Source organism: Dermacentor andersoni, chromosome 11 (assembly GCF_023375885.2).
Source record: "Dermacentor andersoni chromosome 11, qqDerAnde1_hic_scaffold, whole genome shotgun sequence".
In the NCBI taxonomy this organism is placed as follows: domain Eukaryota; kingdom Metazoa; phylum Arthropoda; class Arachnida; order Ixodida; family Ixodidae; genus Dermacentor; species Dermacentor andersoni.
This window is the reverse complement of record NC_092824.1, coordinates 36,976,395-36,998,654: the sequence shown is the minus strand read 5'-3', so window position 1 is coordinate 36,998,654 and position 22,260 is coordinate 36,976,395. Positions and strand designations below refer to the sequence as shown.

Sequence of the window (22,260 nt, the reverse complement as noted above, 5' to 3'; positions counted from 1 at the left end):
ACCGAAGACGGCCTCCTCTCCCCCCCCCCCCTTTAAAGGTAAAGAGAAAAACAAGAAGAATATTTGACGCAGGGCATGGCGGAGGACTTCACTGATTTATAATCTAACAACATACTAGCGCCTAGGCTTGACCTCTACATTCGTTTTGGTTCCTTTTTTTTTTGTTACTGCCTCAAGTCGCGCTGCTAAATGTTGAACCATGTAGAACCAACAAGACCGATCTCCGACGAGATGCCACAGAAGCGCATCTCTGTGAACCCTTATAAAAGCACTCCACGACACAACCGCGAACTCAAACGATCACTGTCTTCCTGGTAGCTAGCTTCTGTCACGACGAAAACAATCCATCGTTTATGAAAAAAACGGGCTGTATGAATCTAAATGAGCGGCCTCACCTCTTCCTTAAGGGCAGGTCGCATGGTCTGCGCCAGCTTGAGCAGGTTTCGGGCGTGCTCGGCCTCTGCATGTAGAAACAAGCCTCATCAACCAAAGCTGTCCTCTTGCCAAGCTTAACAACAACACACAGAAGCAGTGCAACAAAGCAGATCCTAAGTAGATGAGAACGAGAGTCCTCGAGTTCGCTCTTATTCAACTAGGGTGCGAGTTAACGACGTGACGTCACCTTGTGCATGCCTAGGACGTTTCCTTAAGCCACCGTAACTCTTGTACGCATGGATGCTCTTGATACGCACTTAAGCTTCTCGAAAAAAAAAATGTTTTACGGCATCCTTGACATTTAAACGCCGGTCTTTTTTGTTCACGAGCCAGTGTCTTAAAAGGCTTCCTCTCACTGAGTTTAATAAGGCATTGCAAACAAGCAAAACCGGCGTGTAAATCACGCGATGACGATCGCGACCAGAAAATATTACGCCAAGTGTACTTGCCCAGAAAGGCAATATATTCAAAAGAAACCCACGCGAACCTGTTCTCACAGCAGTGGAAACTGTTCTTGCCAAGGACGACAACGTCACAGGTACGTTCTACTACGACAGAGGTCTTGCCTCCAATGTCACAGATTAGAACACAATGCAGCGCAACTATCCGGTAGCAACACGAACAGGCTGATCCCCATGATGTTCGAAAGCTTGCACAACTGCCACAAGAGGTGTACAGCGCCGAAGAAAAGAAGAACGACAAGGAAACAGAGGCGTGGCTAACGATGACAACATAACGCGTGCTCTGAGCATCGATATGTGAGAAAGAAAGGAGGAACTTCTTTTCCATAATGGTGGTCGGGGCTGTAAAAGAGAACCTCTGCTGCGGGGAGGGTACCTGACCTATTAATCAATCGCCTCGCGATATTTCATTTGATACCCTCACCGCTCTTGCTGCACCCTGTTGAAAAAAAAAAAAAAATCCTTCGGAGCGATGCTTCCTGAACGGCGCTTTAACTTAGAGCATATAATAAAAATGTCGCACAGGACCAGGAGAGAAGCCCTTTAAATAGTCTGCCACGATGTCCATGCTGCTTATGGATTATTTTGCTGCAGATTTAGGTTTTCGTTAGTAGAACACTTACGGCAGAGGTTAGCGCATACTAGCAGATGTCTGCTGACGCATTCCATACATGACCGCTGGTCCTTCATCAACGAAGAAAAAAGGACGCAATCTTTTTAAATCCTTCGGGTATCCCACGTGGGTGTTTGGAGGTGCGAACAAATGCTGGTAAATATTAAACCATGCCTAAAATCGTTAGGATATGAGTCCTTTTTGTCAAGGCAGGTTTCAAACGCACATACTGGAACACCTTGCCATTTCTCTCAAACAATACGATCAGCGTATATAACTTACAGGGATTAACCTGATTTCTTAGCACTCCTTTACTAAAAAAAATTGCCATACACTTCATCTGGCTGCTAAGCCTTCTCGAGCCGCTCAGAAACGGTTCAAGAAGTTAAAGTACTGCTTGCGGACCTGAAGGCTCGGCCGATGATTAATCCTCCCTTGCCTCAGCGGACCTCCGAACTGAGGTTTCGCGTTGATAAGGTTGTTCCCTCTCACACAGAAATCTGAAAATGCGAAACTAAATATGGCAAAAACTAATTCCTGACAGGACGAGCTAGACATACATAGCGAGAGGGGTCGGGCACGTAGGAACGGCTTGCTACGCGGTGAAACGCTCCTGTCGTCTGTAGTTGTTTTAAAGCACCAACATCAAATTCGAGTGCAGACATACTACGTTACGTTGCCACACGTCAGTTCGCTTTTCAAATTCGTCAACCCGTCGTCTGACAAACTGTTCAGGGCCACGAAGAAATCCTCTCTCTCTCCTTCTCCCCTCTCTCTGCTCCGGCTGCTGCGCGCAGAGAGAGGGGAGAAAATTAACGAAACAACACTCAATGTGTCATAAAACAGAGCTCGCAGCTCTGTTTTTATCATCATTTGCTGCCGTTCGTGGCGGGCGATACTTGCGTTCCCGCGCTTAATCTTATGCTGCGAGTGTAGGGGCAAATTGTGTCGGGCTAACGTAGGGCAAATTAAGATTTGCCCCACGTTCAACGCTTAATTATCTACGATTATGCAGGCAGTGCCCTAAACAGGGTTGCTAGCGAAGCGCCTAAATTGCGGTCCGTGAATGCAAATAGCCTTCCTACCTCATAAAGTAAGACAAACGTTCACGCATTCAACCACGACGTCGATAGGGAAGGAGGGAAACTTAGTGTTTGACTGCGAGAGGCAAGCTACGCCTGTCCTTATGTATTTTTCTTCTTCTACAGCACGGTTTGCAATAGGCCGACTTCGCGTCTGTTATTACTGCACTTAGCGCGCAGCCATAGCGGGCACATAACAAGCGAACTCGGGATCGGCAGCTGCTGGAAAATTTTCGTCACAGCTCGCTTCTCCGCATTATAGCTCTCAAGGCGGCGAAGCCAACTTCTTGATTATGGTCATATACAACTCAGTGGTCTCCACTTTCATCACGCGCGCGTTCGTGCATTAGTGCACGTCTGTGACCAGACTGTATGGGGTTTGTGTAAACGTAGTTCTTGAGTTCGCGTGTGTGTTTGTGTGCGTGTGCGTGCGTGAAACTGAAAGCAATAAAGAACGACTGTGCTTACCGAGGTTAGCGCGCTTTTCGACGTAGCTGATGACATCCTTGGCGTACTTGGACCAGATCTTGGCGCGTCGCAGAGCGAATTCTACGCCATCGTCGATCCGCATCAGCTTGGCGTCCGCCTCCGGGCCCGTCAGCGTCATTGGAGACGCTGCGGAAACAAGACCGCGGGACGATCACTTCGCGCCTCGCGGTAGAATGACGTGGCGCGTTTCTCTCAAAGCATTAGGAATGCAAGGATCGCGAAACATATGTTGTACAAACGTTATTTCTCTCAGCAGCTGAAGCTGCACGAATATATCAAGATTATCTTACAAACGCGCAACAGACGAGAACTCGAACAACCATAGATGTTGCGCGCTATGAAATTTAGGCGATGACGTCACCGCGTGACATCAAATTTTCGCGAGCTTTTCTCAACTTTTCTTATGTGGCATCATTTCCTTCAGAAAAAAAAAAATAAACGACAGACGTTGACAGATCGAACCTTTCTTTATCTTACTTCCCAATCTGAATAATATACTTATAATAGCTATTGTAATATTAATATTAACGAGACTCCGTTAGCAACCGCCACAACCTGTGAAATAGCGGGAGTGATTTCGGGGATTTGCAAACTGCGTCATCGCTCACCTTGCGGCATTACTTCATTTTAGCGACGTAAGAAAGCTCTCGTTAGGCGTGGCCTATTTGACACATTACATAAGGACTTCACCACATTAGACGCACTTAACGGTTTCCATTCAGAGCAGGAGCGTTTTGAAAGAAGCGCTATAAAGGCATTTAGAAATCCCTTCTCCTAGGAGCAATGCGTGTGACGCAGGAAAAACCGTAAAACATGTTCAATATTAACTAGAAGGTGTCGCTTACTATGTTGTGTTTCAAGAAGGAAACAATGTAAATCACAGAGGATGCAGAACCAGAAGTCCCCCCAATCAGGGCCCAATGAACTCGGGAAGCCTCAGAATGCGCAAAAGCGTGGTTTTTTTTTTTTTAATGGGATGAAAATAAATAGTGAAGTATCTTCGTCTGTGCCATTACCTAAAAATGAAGTTTAGAAATCTGTATGCTCAGTAAAAAAATGCATTAGTTAATAGTAAAGTATAAAAGAAAAGAGTGTAGCGTCACTAAAGAAGACACATTTTTGCGAAAAGTCACTCGAAACAGTGTGCGCGGATGTCGGAGGCATACAATTACGTTTCACACTGGAAATAGATTGAGGGCGATCGATTGATTAAGGCAAATTCCGGCGCACTCACCGTAGGACCGTGACGTCGGCGCCTGCTTATCCGGTGACAGGAGGTTCTCGCAGCTCTGCGATTAAAAATAGAAGAAAAAAGGCCAGGCCGGCAACGCCTTACATTTGGAACACACGGAAAGTCGAAGTACGCATGGAAGAGTGATAAACAAACAAACAAAAAAGACATGCTTTTATTTTATTTTACTCTTTCAGCTTCGACTGGGACCGGGAATGACGCTGTAATACAGCCAAACCCGATCATAACAAACCCGGGTACAGTGAATTACGCGCTATGTATTGAACACGCCAGACTTTAATAGCAATTACCGTGCAAAATAAATACATTAAAGCGAACTGGGCAATGGATGTATCGAACTCCGAGCGCCTACAAGATTCCTCCTAAAACTGCCTGCAGTGGCCCTATATTTGTTTTATTATGCAATTGCTTCTTGAGCATTGTCTTTCTTTTTTTTTTCCTTTTTCGGTAGTGTGGGCGAGCGCGCTTGATAGCATGTATGGACAAAACCGGAAAATGCGCTCACTTAACACGTACCACGACAGAGGCCTATGGATCGTCCCGGGTCGCTGTGTTACTAACAGACTTTCACACGTTACAGAAAAAACCTAACCGATTACAATTACCTTTAACAAAAACGTCACTGACTACAGTGAACAATTTATGTCCCACGAAATTAAGCAATTACCGAAACGCAATCGAATAATTTACGTTACTTTGCGCCCGGTCTTTATTAGCATGGCACAAATACAGCAAATAGAACGAGCTGTCCTGAGTTTTTTGGGTTGTCTTCTGCAACCATTCACACGTATTTTACCTTCGCTAACTCATCATCATCATCATCATTATCAGCCTGTTTTATGTCCACTGCAGGACGAAGGCCTCTGCCTGCGATTTCCAATTACCCCTGTCCTCTTCGCTAACTACTGCTTATCAAATTTTTTCCTCAGTCATCTTGCCTCGTTTTTTTCGCGACGAAATCAGCAACGATATTGAAAACTCACTATGTGCGCGGGGGAAGAAAGCACGATGTTGTAAAGCACGAACATTGTGGTTACTGAATGCCGCAACGTTCGCATGTGGACCCTTTATGAAGCGCAAGACTTCATCATTACTGGGGTCCGCGGCAGGCGCTCCCGATAGGGCAAACGGGCAGAAAAAATTATGCGTGGCTCTGCTATCGCAAACACCAGGGACCAGCGGAGCTGGGGGCAGGCTAGTAAAGGAGTGCTAAATCGCTCCCCAAGCTCCACTGGTCTCTGGTGTTTGCGATAGCAGAGCCACGCATAACTTTTTTTCCGCTGCGACTAAGAGGACCGCCGAAGCGAGCGCGCGTGTTTTTATCGGAGAGCAATGACGTCACACCACCTGCTACCCCGCCGCACTACTCCTTCTGCCCCGCTAGACTCCACCCACCCTCGCCGCGTCGCTGTGCTGCGCAATGCTATTTTTATACTCTGCTTTCACTCTCTCTCATCTCTTTCTCCTCCAGCTCAGCGAAGCTGCGGACGTCAAGAGAAACCCAACGAGGTTCTAATAGCTCCACTGTAAAGAAGAAAAAAATGTCGTCCGAGGGTAATTCCCTGGCATGAACGTCCAAGTGGCCAGAGGCGTGGCAGCGTCGGTTGAAATCGTCGGCGAATACGGAGTTAAAATGGAGACACAAATATTTAGCGTTCGAGTCTGCCTGTCTGAACAAGCAAATCCGCGAGGCTGCTGCGTGCCGGGAATGCGGACGTTCTCCTGTAGTTCCCGCGAAATTCAAGCGTTCGACACTGAATCGTCGGCGCGTACGAAATTGGAAAGAGGAGCCGAGACAAACGGATGACAGAAAAAGGTAGAGCGCTGGAGCTTTTCTAAATTCTAACTAGCGCCAACTTTCTTCTTTAAATGTCGCGTCGATAAAGCAACTAAATGCACGTAATTTGTTAGTCACAGAAGGAATCGAATTACAGCGAACGTTACCGAGTAAAAATGTAACCAATCAGCACAAGACTGCCAGAAATGTAATTGGTTACAAGTGATTAATTTCGTCTGATTCATAACGTACAGGTCTGGTTACTTACACGTGCTGCTGCTCCAAGAGCCCGGTCGCCATGGTATATGTAAGCACGGTCGCGCAGGTTTGTTCCATCGCATATAACGAACTCGTCATAAACGTACACACATTTCCGTTATTGCCGGGTTCGGATACATCGAATTACTTGATATACCGAACTCTGTTTCGTGCGCGAGCCTGCAAGTTATAACCGGGTTTGACTGTAGTCGCACCTCACACAGGCCACTTCGGTTCGTTCCGATTTCATTGCATAGGCGCGGTCGTTGCGAGAAAGTTGCGGATCTTCGCGGCTTTCGTTCTGCGAAACTTCCTGCGAGCTATATGTACATTTAAAAAGGTTCGAAACAAATAGCGTCGGCGAATCTCGTTCCCAAATAAGCTGATTACGCTCTCGCAGACTCACCTTGTGTGCCAGGCTCTCATTCTACCCAGTCACCTGCCCCAACAATGTAAAATAAACGGCCGAATAAACCTAAAGACAAGCGCCTTCAAGCGGGTTCCGATCGACTACCTTTTGCTTTTCATTGTGCCAACGCAACGCGAAGGTCTGTTACAAAGACTAAACTAAACAAAAATAGGAAAGTGGGGCGCGATCAACTTCACCAACCGAAGGAAAAGTAAGGCGCTACGAGACGACCGCACAGGACGCACTACAACAGGGCCACCAATAGGAGCACTCTACGAGTGCATTAGGGAATATATCGAACGGTTCGTTACGGTAGCGCTCCGTGGGTCAATCAATCGACGCCACGTATAAAGGGCCTGCAAGACCACAGGGTGAAATGGCGACCTTCTAGCACTTCCGTTCAATAAACCACAATTCGCACGAAAGAGCAGCCATGTCTATATTATATGAAAGATTGAAAACAAGTTTGTGGACGTGTTCGCGCATCTTGCTGAGACGATTTCGAACGTCTTCGAATAATTCCATACGTTTTCGCGCGTTATTCTCACGAAAATCCTTAATGTTCCTCCCCAGTCTTGATGGTCTCTCTCCAGTCTTTGACTATGGGACCTACTAGAGTTACTTTTTCTGTAGAATATGTCAATCGCCTTAATAAACTGAAACTGAAAAAAAAAAGCTCTCCGCTATCTCCTGTACGAAGATGGGACGATTGCCCTCCAGACAGGTTGAGGGCACGTGGTAGATGACAGGCCTTTCACAGAAGAGAAGATCTTGGGACCGTGGCTACGTGCCTCTGCGATGTAGAAAGCTACAAAAGCGCTGCTGCGATTCTTGCAATGCACCAGCCTCTATGACTGCGTGTGATTGACTCGCCGATGAACGCTTGACTGCCTGTGTACGAGCGCGAAGCGTGAACTTCTCCTTCCTTCTCATCTTTCAGTGCCCATCTCCATTTTCACAGTGCAGGGTAGCCAACCGGGCTCAGCCTGGTTAACCTCCCTGCCATTCCCTTATGACCTATTTTTCTCTCTCTCTACCTCCCCCCTCCTTTTCTGCGCTATTCCCACAAAGAGAAAAGCAAAACATGCGGACATATTGGAGGACGTACGGAACGCTTGAACAGGTTACGAAAAGTGTAGGCACTTTAGTAATTCTTGTGTGTACGCCCTAACGCGCCGATTCGAAGATATTAATCTGTTCTGGCGACGGCCGTGGCCGCAATATTTCTCGCCCTGAGCTTTCCACACGCTTCGTTTTCTTTCATTTTCTTTTTGCCCCGCAAGTCTGCCTTTCTGACATAATTAAAAAAATATATGTTTACAAATACACAAACAGATTTGTTTCGTGCAAGGAATTCTAATAAGAAACGTTAGTACACGGTCCATGAATCTAGTGTTTGCGGTCGCGAGAGCGTCCTGGGCGAAGGCATGATGTACGGAAGTGGCGAGGAGGGACTCGATGGAGTCCGGGACAAATCCACGGAAAGAGAGCGCCACCGACCTTCACGTCTTTTTTGTTGTTGTTGTTGTTGTTGTTAGCGGTGTCGCAGACCGGGCACGAATAACTATGTGGAGCGCGATTTTGTTGCTCCCAGAACGCGGGTCACAGCCGGTGCGAGTGCTGCTACTTTGAACTCGCGCGCTTTTCAGCAGCGAACACGTCGGAGATCAGACACTTCTCGTGCTTGCCACGGGTTGCGCAAACTGCACAGCGTTCACAAGATATCCTGTTAGCGCGGAGCGCCTCTTTACTCAGACATAAATCAGGTGCACGACAGATAATAGTGGCTCCCAAATATGCCACGGTGCTCTAGCGCGAATGCTGCGGGTCTGGTAGGGGCGCGAGCGGACTGCGTCTGTTTTGCTCTCTATAAAAAAGCGCTTTTGACGTTTCCTTTCTTTCTTTATTCTTGTGCGTGACACAGGCGTTAGCCGGGCCACGCGAAAGTATTTAGTATTTTTCCATTCTGACTCTTTAATGTGCTCCTTTTGAGAGCATTTCTGTATGTTCGCGTTTCATAGGTATATTTTTAATCCTACTGTGCTTCCGATATTTTTTGAAAAAAAAAACATTGTTCGTTCTTTTCTACATTTGCTTTTGACCCCAATCATATGAACTATAATTAAAGGCGCAACATCAAAACACTAACCTCTCCATGAACTCTCGATAAAGCCTTTTGTTTTCTGTTTCGAATAACTGTCACGCCACCTTACAGAAAAAAAAAGTACAAGGAGTCGTGTCCCAAGCTGCGTATCACTGAACATATGATTTCGGCTATACCGTTATGCTTTTGCTTGAGCTTCTAAAGCGAATGCCGTAAGATTTAAAAAAAGAACATAGGTGTCACACAAAGAAGCATGGCACGCCAAGACACTGTAAGGCTACTGCCGATCATTGCCAATTATTAAAGTGATTTTCTCGTTTCGAGCAAGTTTTCGCAGACGAACGGCGCAGACTCACAAAATCAGAATCCCGCTTTGTCCTGCACTGGTGCTGTGCCAGCCAGCGAACTCTAAAAAAAAAAAAAAAAAAAAAAAAAAATGGCAGTGGCTTAGCTCGGTTGTGCCATGATATACGTAGCGAAAGATAAGGCATAGCATGGTTAGCCTTGGTTAATCTTGATTGCAAGTCCAGGTTAGTCTGGTTGTCTAGCTATGTTGCGGCGTTTAGCCAGTCGTTCGGCGCGCTGTTCGTCTGTTTCCTGGGCGATTCCTCTTCAGCTCGTTCCGATGTCGATTCCAGGCCTCCTCCTGCTTACCAGAATTGTCGCCCTCCATACTGCCGCCTCAACTGTGGTTGCGGCGCACGCGAGCGCTCCTTTTCAATCCTCCGACATGTTATCAGGCATGCGACGCAGCTGGCGAGACGAGCGGAGGCGAGCGCAACGAGGAACGCGGCGTGACGTCATACCAAACGGCAGCGGCGTAAAGGCGCGGCGCTGCGCAGCGGCGAACACCTGTGGCTCGGTGCTACTAGTGGCGCATGCGCAGTAGTGACTAGGGAGCGAGAGAGACAAATATCCGCGGCGAGGCGCGCGTTGTGAAGTCATGTGCCTCCTCGGAGCACCGCCACGGTGAAATGGCAAGTTCGCGGCCAGTAAAGCGTTCGCTTTAAAAAGAACGGGCCTCCTGAATGACCGGACTCTAAGAAAGGGTTTCACAACGCGTGTTGAAGAACTCCGGTTAGCATTAAAGACAGCGTGATTGCTTCGCCTGTCACGTGTTTATCATTTCGTAGTCGTCATGGGTGCGTAGGAGGAAGAGAATTCTTCGCTTCAAAGCCTTAGCGACCGCTTCCTTCTCCGCCTCCTGAAGGATCTCGACTCGTACGTGGAGCAAAACAGACGCTGGTGGCCGTCGGGGCCGTTGCGAGCCACCCCTACAGTCTTTGCGTGCCTTAGCCTGCGTTGCGAATTTCTGCCAAGGCACGCAAGCTTTTTTTCGGGTTTCTTTTCCACGCAAGCGTCCGGCGATTACGCAACAAAAGCCTATTTTTCTGTGTCGCGCATCCCGTGGCATGCCATGTAGTCATCCAGTGAAGGACGCCGGACACCGCGTTGCGCCCACAGGGGTTGCACGGCGCAAGTCAAGCTATTTGCATCGCGCTTAGGGAGTTGGTGACGCCATGCCAGGTCCCGGACGACCAGGGGTCATTTGCATGTCGAGAATTTGAACGCTATGTGTGCTTGCCGACGGTCTTTTTTGAAAGCGTGATGAGCGCGACTGTAAGTTGTCTTGCTGTAAGTTATCCAGTGACAGAGGAAAAAAAATTCCGTGCATGCGTGGCTACTTTGCCCCTCGAAATCTTTAAATGTGGCAGTGTGCACCCCCTGCACGAAGCTCGTTATAGCGATACTAAGAAGAATCGCTAAGATCAGCTATACTGTGGTGAATGATTTCTTGAACACTTCAATTACACTCACATTTGGCGCCAAATTGGGTGGGGTAGGGGGGGAGGGTAAAGTAGATGAGAGCAAGAAAAATAAAAAAAAAAAATGGTAGAAAGGTATATCAGTATATCATGACGTCACGGATGTTAAAGAACCTTCACATGTATGACACTTTTTCCGGGAAAGTTTTCGAGACATGAGTCTTTTATTTCACTAGAACGCAATGCTGTTGTTTATCGATGCGCCATCAGCTGGTGCAAAGCGTACGCTGTCTAAAACTCTTGACGCCGTGAGGAACTTGTGCCGGAACACGAAACACGCCTTTCAATTTGCATTTTTTAATTGTGCGATTACGGGGAAGGAGCTCGCAGTAAGACGGTCGTTTCCGCCATCCGAGATTCCAGAAGAGCAATTTATCAAACCGTCGCAATTTGAGATTCTTCTTTAATGCCCCTTTCGATGTCCATGAAGCTTACGCGCGGATTATGCGCTACGTGCGAGCCGGGCACAGTATATAGATACAAAAAGACAAGAAGGATAGATTACGCCAAGAGACAAAATAGACAGACAAGATATAGACAAAGAGATAGACAAGAGACAAAAAGATAGATTACGCGCGAAATGAACCGCTAGACTACTCGGTTCGTAGCATAACTTAAGAGGAGACGAACAGGATAGGTGCTATATAAGAGTAGTAGATAGGTATTGCACAGCAGAAAGTTTTACAGCTTTAAGGGTGCTTCTTTGTCCCACGGCTGTAATTTTTTTTATACGCGACAGTGAGTTATAATTACGCCTGCCATGAGAGAGGCTGTGGTTGAAAATTCTATATTAATTTGGACCACCTGGTGTGCAGCGAAATATCTGAGAGGAGAGTTTGGCAGCGGCATATTAAAGTCACGTACAAGCAAAATCTTACTACGAGTCACGGCGTGTTAGGGGACTCCGGAATAATTTTGACCATCTAGGGTTCAATAACGTATATACAATGTCCGATATGCCATTTTTCTTTCTTTCTCTTCTTTTTTAGATTGAGTGATTGTCCGTTTCCTTGCCAGTGTTTTGTATCTGAATTGTCGTCAAGTGTAATTGAACTGTACTACGTGCTCCACTCACTCAATGCCTCTCTGGAGGCCTGTGAGGTATTTCTAAATAGAAACCAAATGAAAATGCAAGAGCGCTTTTTGCACTCCGCCTCCATCGGAATGCGCCGACGTGCTCACCACCGCCGTGTCGCAGCCACTAGGCTACCGCGGCTGGAGCTTGCAGTTTTCGTGCACTGTCTCTGCCTCAAGTATACCACGAAGTTTACGTACCCCAAAGACTCGCCAAAAACGCAAAACTTCATTTGTCCCCATCAACGATTCGATCTCACACTTTAAAGGTGAGGGTGTTACTTATGGGACAAACTGCCACCCTTAGGAGCTCATCTCTTTGGTTTTTTTTACTGCCTTTACTTTCTTTAAAGTACAGTGCAGTACCCTATTAAGGGGAGCACGCGGCGGCGCGACATGCGCGATTTTCGAACCTTGGGAAGCGTGGGAGAGGCCGGTTCTGCAGCAGACGACTCACGCCGTAGGTGAACGCAGTTTCCTCCCTACGCGCATGCGCAGTGAGCAATTCATTCGCACTTCCTCCACCGGTGCGCGCACTTTGAGCACTCTCAACGCGTGAGCCCAGCGCTCCACGTAACAGTGGACCGCACTGTAACCAGCTGTTCCGCGCTACTATTTATATTTATATTAAAGTTACACTAAAGCAAACCAATAAATTAATTTAGACTGATAACGTACTCTTTGAAAACTTTGTTCTCGTTAATTACGCGATAGTATGTAGATTATTATTATTGCTGGAAGTTTCTTTTTTTTCTTTAATTTAATTTCGCGCCGAAACCCCAACGCCGGTACGTCAGTGCGACGTCACGCATTTCAAAGTACGTTTTTTTTTCGTATTTCGGTTGCGTTGGCTGAGCAAAAGTTCGAGGAACTTGCCGTATTCAGCCTTTGGCTCCTTTAGAATACAATGCAATCAATCTTCTTACCGCTAAGGACTTTCATACGCCCAAGAAGGCGTTGTCATAATCCACGACGTCACAGCAAGCTGGAGTTGCGTCGCCACCCATCTTTTGTGCTTCTCGTCTTTATTTTTTCCGGCTTACTGACCGAATTTGCTCGCGGTAAGTGTGGTGTTTTTTGCTGTTGTGGAAGAGTAATTTTACTCACACAGAAGAAATAATTTTTCTCTTTAGCGTCCCTCTAAGCGCACACGGTTGTTACAGACGGGCCACGAGAGCACTTAACTTATGGAAATTATGTACGCGCGCGGTTGTGTTACTGCGGGGCGCGAACCCCGAGAGTGGGGTGAGGTCTTACCCGCGCCTTGCCGATGGCACTCGTGGAGCCCGTGTCCAGGTCTCCCATCAGGTACTCGGACACCCTGCACCACGAGGAAAGAGACACCAACGTTAGGGGAGGAGGAGCGTGGCATAGTGGCAGCGAACGAGGCGAATGAAAGAGCAAAACGCGTTTATTCAAATGGACGGCTTGCGACCATTTTAGTTACAGAACATCATTTGTTACTGAAGGCCTAGACACGCAACGCGCCTGCGTTAAAAGCACGAGACGTCGGAAATAGCGCTACCATGTACCGTGGCTGCTAACAGTGTTCTTTTGAAAGCGCTAACTTCTTTACATATAACTGGCTTTCTTTCGAAAGCACTGCCAGAGGACAAAGACGCACGCAATATTCCCGGCTGCTCTGGTGTCACACAGCTAATGTAGAGCAAAGTGCGATGTACACCTGCATTTTGCATTTGACAAGGATTGTCTGTGCAAGTTCCACATGAGGTGTTTTGGGGTGCAGCTCGCCTTCAGTTTTCTACATAGCGCTGCTCATAAGTAACGAAGCAAAGCTGAAAATGTGTGCGCAAAGTATTTATTTTTCTGTCGAGTTATGTCACGGAGCAATGGGGCGTGGCGCTGAAGACTATAGCTGACTATTGTCAAAGACGGTTAGGCGGGAAGAAAGTGCGATCGGTTCGGTCAGCCATCTTGTTTATGCGCCATTGGCGCACATCGTAAATAACCTGCAAATACAGTTTTTTTTCTTCTTTACGTATACGCTTCGCTGCTTCCGCTGTGTAACAACATCTTTATTTTGGGCGACACTTGCCCATTTAGACGAAAAATTAACAATTATTCCCTCGGGTACCTCTTATGTTTCTTGCTTGAGCGGTTTAACAGTGGCACAAACGAAATACAACCACAGGTTAACATACCGTAATTGTTAAAGGTCAGCACGTTCCGCACAACTGCACCAGTGCATGAGGGTAGCTTGTTAGGCGAGTTGGTACACGTCTTGAATAGGGATATGACGGTGAAACAAAAAAAAAAGAGACCAGAAAGAAAAACAAGGAGGTGGAGGCGGTGAACGGCACACACTGATAAGTGAAGGGCAGCGCGCCCGCCTAATCTGTGACACTCTTGACACGAGTTCCTCTGTGACACAAGTTCCTCTTTCAACACGCCCTGAGAGGAAAGCAGGAAAATGGCGCAAGCAAACGGCATTGTCACGAAATGCGTGTACGAAACTACTCGAAGCGAACACGATAAGATTAGAAAGCTTAGGGCGTTGAGAACGTGTTTGAAAACACGTTCTCGTCCGCACAGAGGCAACAAATTAAGGATCACCTTCTGGGAATCCGACTGGGCCTCACGAGGCCGGCACCCGCCACATTTGAGGCCTGGACTACCACCCAGGTCAACCACCTGACCTAAAGTTTTCGACGCATGGTCGTCTGTACCGGCCGCTCCTGGACTTCATCCAGGAGACAGACCTATATATTGAGACAGCCGTTGATCACTCGACACGCTACGCCGAGACAACTTGTGTGAGTTCTGCCTCAGCCTCTGAAGTTGCTGCATTCATACTTCAATCCTTAATACTGCGCCAAGGCAGCTCCTCGCGTCCTCCTGAGCGACCGTGGAAAAGCATTCCTCTCGCAACTACTCAGAGCCTCCGGAACCACCCACAAGACTACCTCCAGTTACCATCCGAAAACCAACGGCCTCACAGAGCGATTTCATCGCGCGCTGTCAGACATGCTAGCCATGTACATCGAACCGGATCACAGAAATTGGGACGCAATTTTGCCATTCGTGACTTTTGCGTATAATACCGCCGTTCAACGCACGACCGGTTACTCGCCATTCTACCTTGTCTATGGTCGTTCGCCCTGTTCCTGTCTTGACGTCTCTTTCTTCGCGCCAACTGTCAATCAATGTCCATCCTGCTGTGAAGAATATGTGTCCCGCATTCTCCGTTGTCGCCAGCTCGGCCGCATCAACACCGAACGAAGCACGGCAACAGGACCGCAAGCAGCATTACGACGCCTCTCATTGCGTCTTGTGCTTCCGCCCTGGCGAGGAAGTGCTACTCCGGACACCAGTTCGTACTCCTGGCTTGTGCGGCAAGTTTCAGCTTCGCTTCATCGGCCGCTACAAAGTCTTGGAGCAGACTTCTCCGGTTAACTATCGCGTGGTACCAGTTATTGTTCCAAATGACCGCCGCTGCCGCGCCGCTGAGGTTGTCCACGTTTCCCGTACGAAGCCGTTCACGAGGCATTCGCCGCCCCATTGAATTGCGGCCAGGATGGCCGCTCTCGCGCGAGGGGACATTAGTGTGGTCATTTATAAGCTATTCTTTCTCATCTGTACCTGATCATCATCATCATGTGGGGTTCATATGGGGTTCTTCATCATCATCGCTTGTGGGGCTGGCTCCCGAGTGTGATCCGTGCTGCGGGCGTGGTCGGTTCGCCGCATCTTCGACTCGGAATAAAGGTCGTGATAACTGCTGCGTCGCAATAATTTTATTTAGTTTATGCCGTAGAACATAGCGGCACCAATTTATGTTTAAAAAAACTTGGAGGCCGCTTACGCTTCGTTTTTAAGAATGGAACGCGATAGCATTCAAAGATCCTTGACTGCGTCTCACGCTTCCCGGTAGCTGCAGCTTATGTAACCGCAATTTTTACCGGGAAACGCCGGCCTCGAACAGTATGCACGAAGGCGAGATTTCTGGTAGAAAAGCGGCCTCTTCCATGGGCCGATCCGGGAGAAAGTGCACAGCCGCAGAAAAATTATTAAGTCATTTTCAATTTTTTTGTTATTGTTTCGCAGTTTTATATTAAATACTGAGAAGGTTTAACATAAAAGGCGTGCGTTGCCGGTGTTTTGTTTCACGACATTTGTTTGTGGGCTGCAAGTCTCAATATTCCGAGGAAATGACGTCGTCAAGAGTGTAAGACAAGGTACGAGCAACATTAGCGATATAACCCGCATATACCGCATGTCATAGAGCAAGGCTTGGGATATACATATACCTAAATATATACAGAAATCTTCGCCGACGCTGGCGTCGACACCGAATTTCATGCGACATGTACGGGGCCCTTAACGCTATCACGTTAAAAAAAAGAAGCTTGTTTTTGCTGAACAATGCGGTGTGCCCGGTCTGGTTTCAATGCGACGTCCTCGCGATTACGTTGAATGACAGCAGACACGGGGCTCGTGACAAAGCATGACAAAGTTCTAAAAGCGAAGCTTTTCATTGCGAACTCATGTCGCCGGGTTTTCGTGAGCGTGGGAGCTGCGTGGCCGTTCTAGCTGTCGCCGGACAGGCCAACCAATCACAGCGGAGGAGTCGCGCGTACGTCACCGCCGCTGGGTTCCGCGCATCACCACTGCGCATTCGGAGCAGCGGCGGCGCCGGTTGGGGCTGCACGCACCCGCGTCGCGCATCCGCGGCTGCACGGTAATGAGGAAGCAGACGCTTCTTGCGGATAGAATGGGCTCGAAATGCGCTACGTAGGTTTGCATGCTGCCTCTGAAACCACGAAGCGCTCAAGGCGTCCGTCGTACTCGCTAGTAGTCAGCAACTGCCTCTTGACAGAAGGCTCGGTATAAATTATGTGTGTGTGCTGTTCACGAAAAGAGTGTTCTCATCCTTATTCGCCCCGGCGGCTTAGTGGCTTGGCAGTGTGTTGTTCAGCCCAAGTTCAGTTCCCGGCCGTGGTAGCCGCGCTTGAATGGGAGCGGAATGCAAAAAAATGTTAATAATAATAATAAAATAAAAGAAACCGCTCACTATCTTGCTTTCGGAGAAGTCCGGATCGTCAAAACTAATCCGGAGTCGTCCACTACAGGGCGTGATTCAGTTTAAGCGCGCAAGCATTTATTCTCCGTCTGACGTCTCAAGAACGCTTTTCGTTTTTTCTTTTTCGTTTGCATTCGTTGAGCATTGAAAGTTAACTCAATTATCGCATTTTACCAGCGCCGTTCAACCCTTGGCCTATTCCCATCAGCATTGTGCGCACCACTGTAATCACCACCACCACCAGCGACAACATTACTCGTACAAGCAGAGGAGCACGAGCTCGAAGAGGCCTAAGTGACTGCAGAACGTGCCGATGGGAACTCAGGATGCACACTCTGCAGCAAAAGCATACGGACCACGTTGTTCTCAGGCGTAAAGAAAAATAATCCACCGACGATTACGATAATGCCTAATGCGAATTTTCAGCGCAGTTGTCTATGTGTTTTGAATTCGCGATATATTGTGGCAAAAAAATTTGATTCTGAACTTAACGTTTAAAAACAGCGCTAAAAACGTACACCGGACAACAGAAAGGAGGATGGCACACACACGGCGATGTGTGTGCCCCATTCTGCTTGCTGTTGTCCGGTGTACGCTTTTAACGCTGTTTTTAAACATTATGGAAAATCACCAACTTGCCGTTCTGGTTCTGAACGACAGCGTCTTCTCGGCGGCGGCGTTGAGCCTCTGCTCGGGAAGCTCGTTTAGCAGCAGCTGCTGACGTAGCATTTCCACCGGTTGCATCGCTCATTGTTCACAAAGAAAACGCGAACACGAGAACGCGTGGCTCGCGCGGATCGTGTTCTCTGGCGGTGGCGGCGCAGGCGAGGTAGCGCATGCGCAGTGGGTCCGAAGCCCACTATGGCGCTTTGTGAACGCGCTCGCCGGCTCGCCGCACGCCTGGTCGCCGCCGTGGAGAACGCCTCGTTCGGCACTCCGCTTTCCTCCTCACCTTTTCGCCATACTCTCCTGATCATGCTACCGCTGTACCCTCCCCCTCCGCTTTCCTCCTCGCACTCTCTTCACTTTCGCCGTCTTTCAATTCCCGCTGCGCTCCGCGTTCGCTCTTTCATCGTTCGCTCGGTTACGCCGACGCTCAACGCAGGAACGGGGGCCTAAAGGCTGCACTTAAAAAAAATCTTTGCAGTCGAGACATATAAAGCCTGAGGTTGACTACTATAGTCCAAGCTAAAGCATGCGAACAGAGCGATTATTCATCAAATTTTGAATGTACGTCTAAGCTACGAACAAATAACCTTTAGAGCGCAGCTCTTAGGCGGCCAGTCCTGCGTTGTGCGTCGGCGTGCCACAGCGTAACCGAGTGAACGAGCACAGCGAAGGATGGAAAAGCGAACGCAGAGCGCAGCGGGGACTTAAAGACGGCGATAGCAAAGAGAGCGCAAGGAGGAAAGCGGAGGAAGCCACCTCGAAGCACCACCAGATGGCGCTCACATCCGCGCATTCGCGGCGGCGCCGGCCGTCTGAGGGAAAGAAAAAAAAACTCACCATCACTGCTCTGCAAAAGTGGACTTCCAGCGAAGCTGTTGAAAACCACCACTACAACAGCTGAGGGTGGTATGCAATGCTTTATGGCTTTAAAGTAATGATAGTAGTGCTATTTCATAGTCATGGTAGGAATGCGGTGCTGCAACATCGAACTCAAGTTGCTAAGCTGCTTATATTATATACGAACGGCTATGGATGTCACGCCCCACGTTGCTACCTGGCGTCAACGCGGCATCTTGAGCAACAGTAATCTTTACTGCGAAACATATGCGGCGGGTGCTACGCGCTTCGCATTGCTAGCACGAGCGCGTTATAATCAATTACGTGGTTTGCATGCTCTGTTTGAGCTTGTTCTTTATTGACACGCATGCTGTTCTGTATGAGTTGCGCGTGACTCCAAAGAATGTATATGCACTGTTCGCTGCACTTTGCCGAGTGTTTGTAGCCTCTCTGTCTTACGGGGCTATGGGCCGTTGCATTTTTATGCTCGCCTACGGGGATACGAGTGTTTGCGGGGGCATACACCGTTGATGATGATAGCTTTCTGCCGACGGACGCGAAAGCATCGCGGAATCCTAGACATATACGGCTTCGCTGTAAAAAAAAAAAGAACCAGAAAGCTCGCCTTCGTGCATAGCGTTCGCTGCAAGCGTTTCCCAGTGACGATTACGGTTGCATAAGCTGCAGTTTCCGGAAAGCGGCAACTGCGTGTGGCCCGTCTATATATAGCACCGCGCGTCGCGGCTCTGCCAGTCACTGCGGCGATAGGTGCGATGCCTCAATATATCCCGAAATGAAAACATGTACAGAGCTGCGCTCAAAATGCGCATTAGGGGGTATTGTAACCGTCGGTGAATTTTTTTCACAGAGAGAGTGGTTCGTACGCCTTTTCTTTTTCTACGGGCGTAAACGCGCAAGAACCAGTGTATGTGGGCACGTAGGTAGAAATACATAGCGGTACAAAACGACGTAGATGTACAAAAAGATAGACGTACAAAAGTTACAAAAGAAAAAGAAACAACGGCAAAGCTTTGAACAGGGTAGTATTTATCTGAGCTAGTTGGTTTCATAGCTAAGACGAGTATGAACAGCTGACCTGAAAAAAATAAAATAAACAAAGGACTCACGGAGACAGACAAGGATGTCGCTGTGCTAACAACTGAATTTCCCATACGAGGCACGGATGCTGTATATCTGTCTTTTTCCTTTCTTTTTTCTATTTTCTGAGCGTGCACTACTACATATGTAACCGGCCGCAATCACACAAATAAATCAGTTGTTAGCAATCACACAAATAAATCAGTTGTCAGCAATCACACAAATAAATCAGTTGTCAGCAATCACACAAATAAATCAGTTGTTAGTAAAACGACGTCCTTGTCTGTCTCCCTTAGTTCGTCTTTCTTCAGCTCAGCTGTTCAAACCCGTACTGTATTAGAAAAGGCCCTGCAGTAATTCACCGAGTAGTTCCTGTCTTGTTCAGTTAACGCTGCGGTGTATATGTATCTCAAAATGGCTCGTTATCTGTGCAGATACAATTCATCTGCTGTTATCTTCGCCGTTTGTCGTACGGTTCGAACGGTGCGGCACCGCCATTATCACCGATATCGACACCCGTGCATGACGGATGACAAGAAATGTGAAATTCGCTCCATTCTGCGGTCATTTGATCAATCAGCCAGCTTTTATGCGTTGCATATTGAAATCACTCAGTTCAGCCCTTGGGCGCGGCCGGGCAGCCACCATTGGGGGTATGAGCCATCATAGTGGCTCATACCCCTACACTAGAGTTTTATGCGTTGCATATTGCAATCACTCAGTTCAGCCCTTGGGCGCGGCCGCGCAGCCACCATTGACCTTTAGCGCAACCACGTGACGTGACGTCACGACAGCCGGAGGAAAAGCTGGGCCCCAACTCGCGCGCAATATGCAACGCATTCTTGGCTTAACCAAGCTAAGCCTGGCAATTTTTTTATTACTTCATTATCAAAAAAGAGTGCGGACACAATGAGTGTACCGACAGCCAACAGGTTAAATACCGGTCCCCAAAACAAACTGCACGTATGCAGGCAAGCGAGAGGGAGAAATAAAATGTTAAAAATAATAGTAATAGAATAGGCCGAGTACGTATTTCGTTTTCAAACCCACTTTGGCGTTACCAAAGAAGCGCGATAGCGGTGATTTGCGTTTCCAGGCCTGGCGATGGCATTCGCCACCTGTCAGCCATATGTCAGCCGTGTTCCGTGAGGTGGCATAGTAACGTGACAAAATCGTATATACCCCTTAGCCATATACGACCACTTTTTCATTCATGCGACAACCGAAAGATCCGCAGGGGTCACGCTTTGTAACAATCTACTGCGCTCTCGATGATTCTTTTCAGCTTAGTGACTATGGCGCCCCGCTTTCGAGCTCAGGGTTTCGGGTTCGATGACCATAACGGCGACCGTCGGAATACAAAAAAAAAATAAAAATAAAAAAACGCTCGTGCATTCAGATTTCAGGTGTACGTTATAAAGAACAGCAGATGGGCAAAATAAATCCGGAGTCCTCCCACTACGCCGTGTTCCGTAATCATATCACGGTTTCGGCACGTAAAACCGCAGAATGTGCGTGTCTTTTTTTTTTTTTTTTCAGGTCACCTGTCGGGCAGGGGGGCCCAGAGATGCGAAAACAAATAAGTCGGATGATGGGGTTTACGGGGACACTAAATAACCAGAAGATTATTTCAGGTTTATTAGTAAATTATTTTCTACAATACCATGAAACCCTTACCATGCACCTTGGTAAGCAAGAAAGGGCGCGAATACGAAATGCGGGTGGTGACGCTGCTTTGAAGTTCCCGCACCGCCTTGTGACGTCATGGACTCGAACAGCGCCAGGGTATCTTTTTCTTGAACCGTAATGATCGACTACATTGTGTTCCAAATGAAGTAAGAAGAAGCCACAGATCGAACTTAGCAAGTTTAAAAAATTTACACTTAGCTACAATGGTCCAAATACGAAAACAAACAAACAAACAAAACAAACATTACTTTGAAATCCGTGACGTCACGGTGAACTACCTGCCCTCGGAATTCAGCGCGAAAATCAAGAAAAATGGAACCTTGACCTTCATTTTTTGTTGTAGTAATCAACCGATTACCCCGATATTAACGAAAATAGAGTTCTGAAAGAACATTCTATCGGTTTAAACTGACTAGGTGCTTCTTAACAATTATTTAAAGTGCAATTTGCCGCAAAGCATGCTTAGTAATTAGATGAACAAAAAGGGACACCAGATAAAGCAATGTAGCCTTTTGCAATGTAGGTACTGCAGTAATGAGTTCGTGCATTCATCTTTTTAATGGAGATAAAATTACATCGCATTGCAACGAGTTCGTGCATTTGTCGTCCGCTACCCAACGGGTATACAGTGCTCTGGAAGACCGTGCTCCAAGCCCGATCGCTTTGAGCATCGCGCCTATAATAATCCGATGACGACGGTGTATACTCACATTTTACACTCGCTGGAGGCCGTCGAACAAAGCGAGCGCGATTCGTATGATCCATTCGGCCGAGTAAAGCGGGGACTTGGAGACACACGCAGGCTTCAAAATTCGCGGCCGTTCGAGCCGCCTCTCGCTTCGAGGACGGGTCCGCGCGGCACGGCAAAGGCGCGTACTCACAGACGCGACACGCAGGCAGCGAGGGTGTTAGAGCGCGTCTCGACGCGCGCCGGAACTGATAACACGCTTATCACCGAGCCGGCAAGAAAAGCAAACACGCACACGCAGTCAATTGCGCGTCGATTAGCCCCGGTTCTGTGGTTTCCGCCCACCCGCTGCGCGTATAATGAGGAGAATCGAAGGTGATAACCGCGCCAAGGCAGTCATTTATAAAAAGATTGCAAGCAGAGCCTGAAGTAACGATTGGCGGCGAGCGGTTTAACGC

At 47.9% G+C, this 22,260-nt stretch overlaps 1 protein-coding gene across 1 annotated transcript in view; it reads right to left on the bottom strand.

The window, feature by feature from the left end:
- LOC126517848 (rho GTPase-activating protein 45-like) overlaps positions 1–22,260 on the bottom strand; it is a 251,022-nt gene that overhangs the window by 48,284 nt on the left and 180,478 nt on the right. The window contains exons 6-9 of the mRNA XM_055064503.2: positions 13,038–13,101; positions 4,315–4,369; positions 3,060–3,206; positions 396–460 (exon numbers count right to left, since the gene is read on the bottom strand). Coding sequence (XP_054920478.1) covers positions 396–460; positions 3,060–3,206; positions 4,315–4,369; positions 13,038–13,101 — 331 coding nt within the window. The remainder of the gene's footprint in view (positions 1–395; positions 461–3,059; positions 3,207–4,314; positions 4,370–13,037; positions 13,102–22,260) is intronic.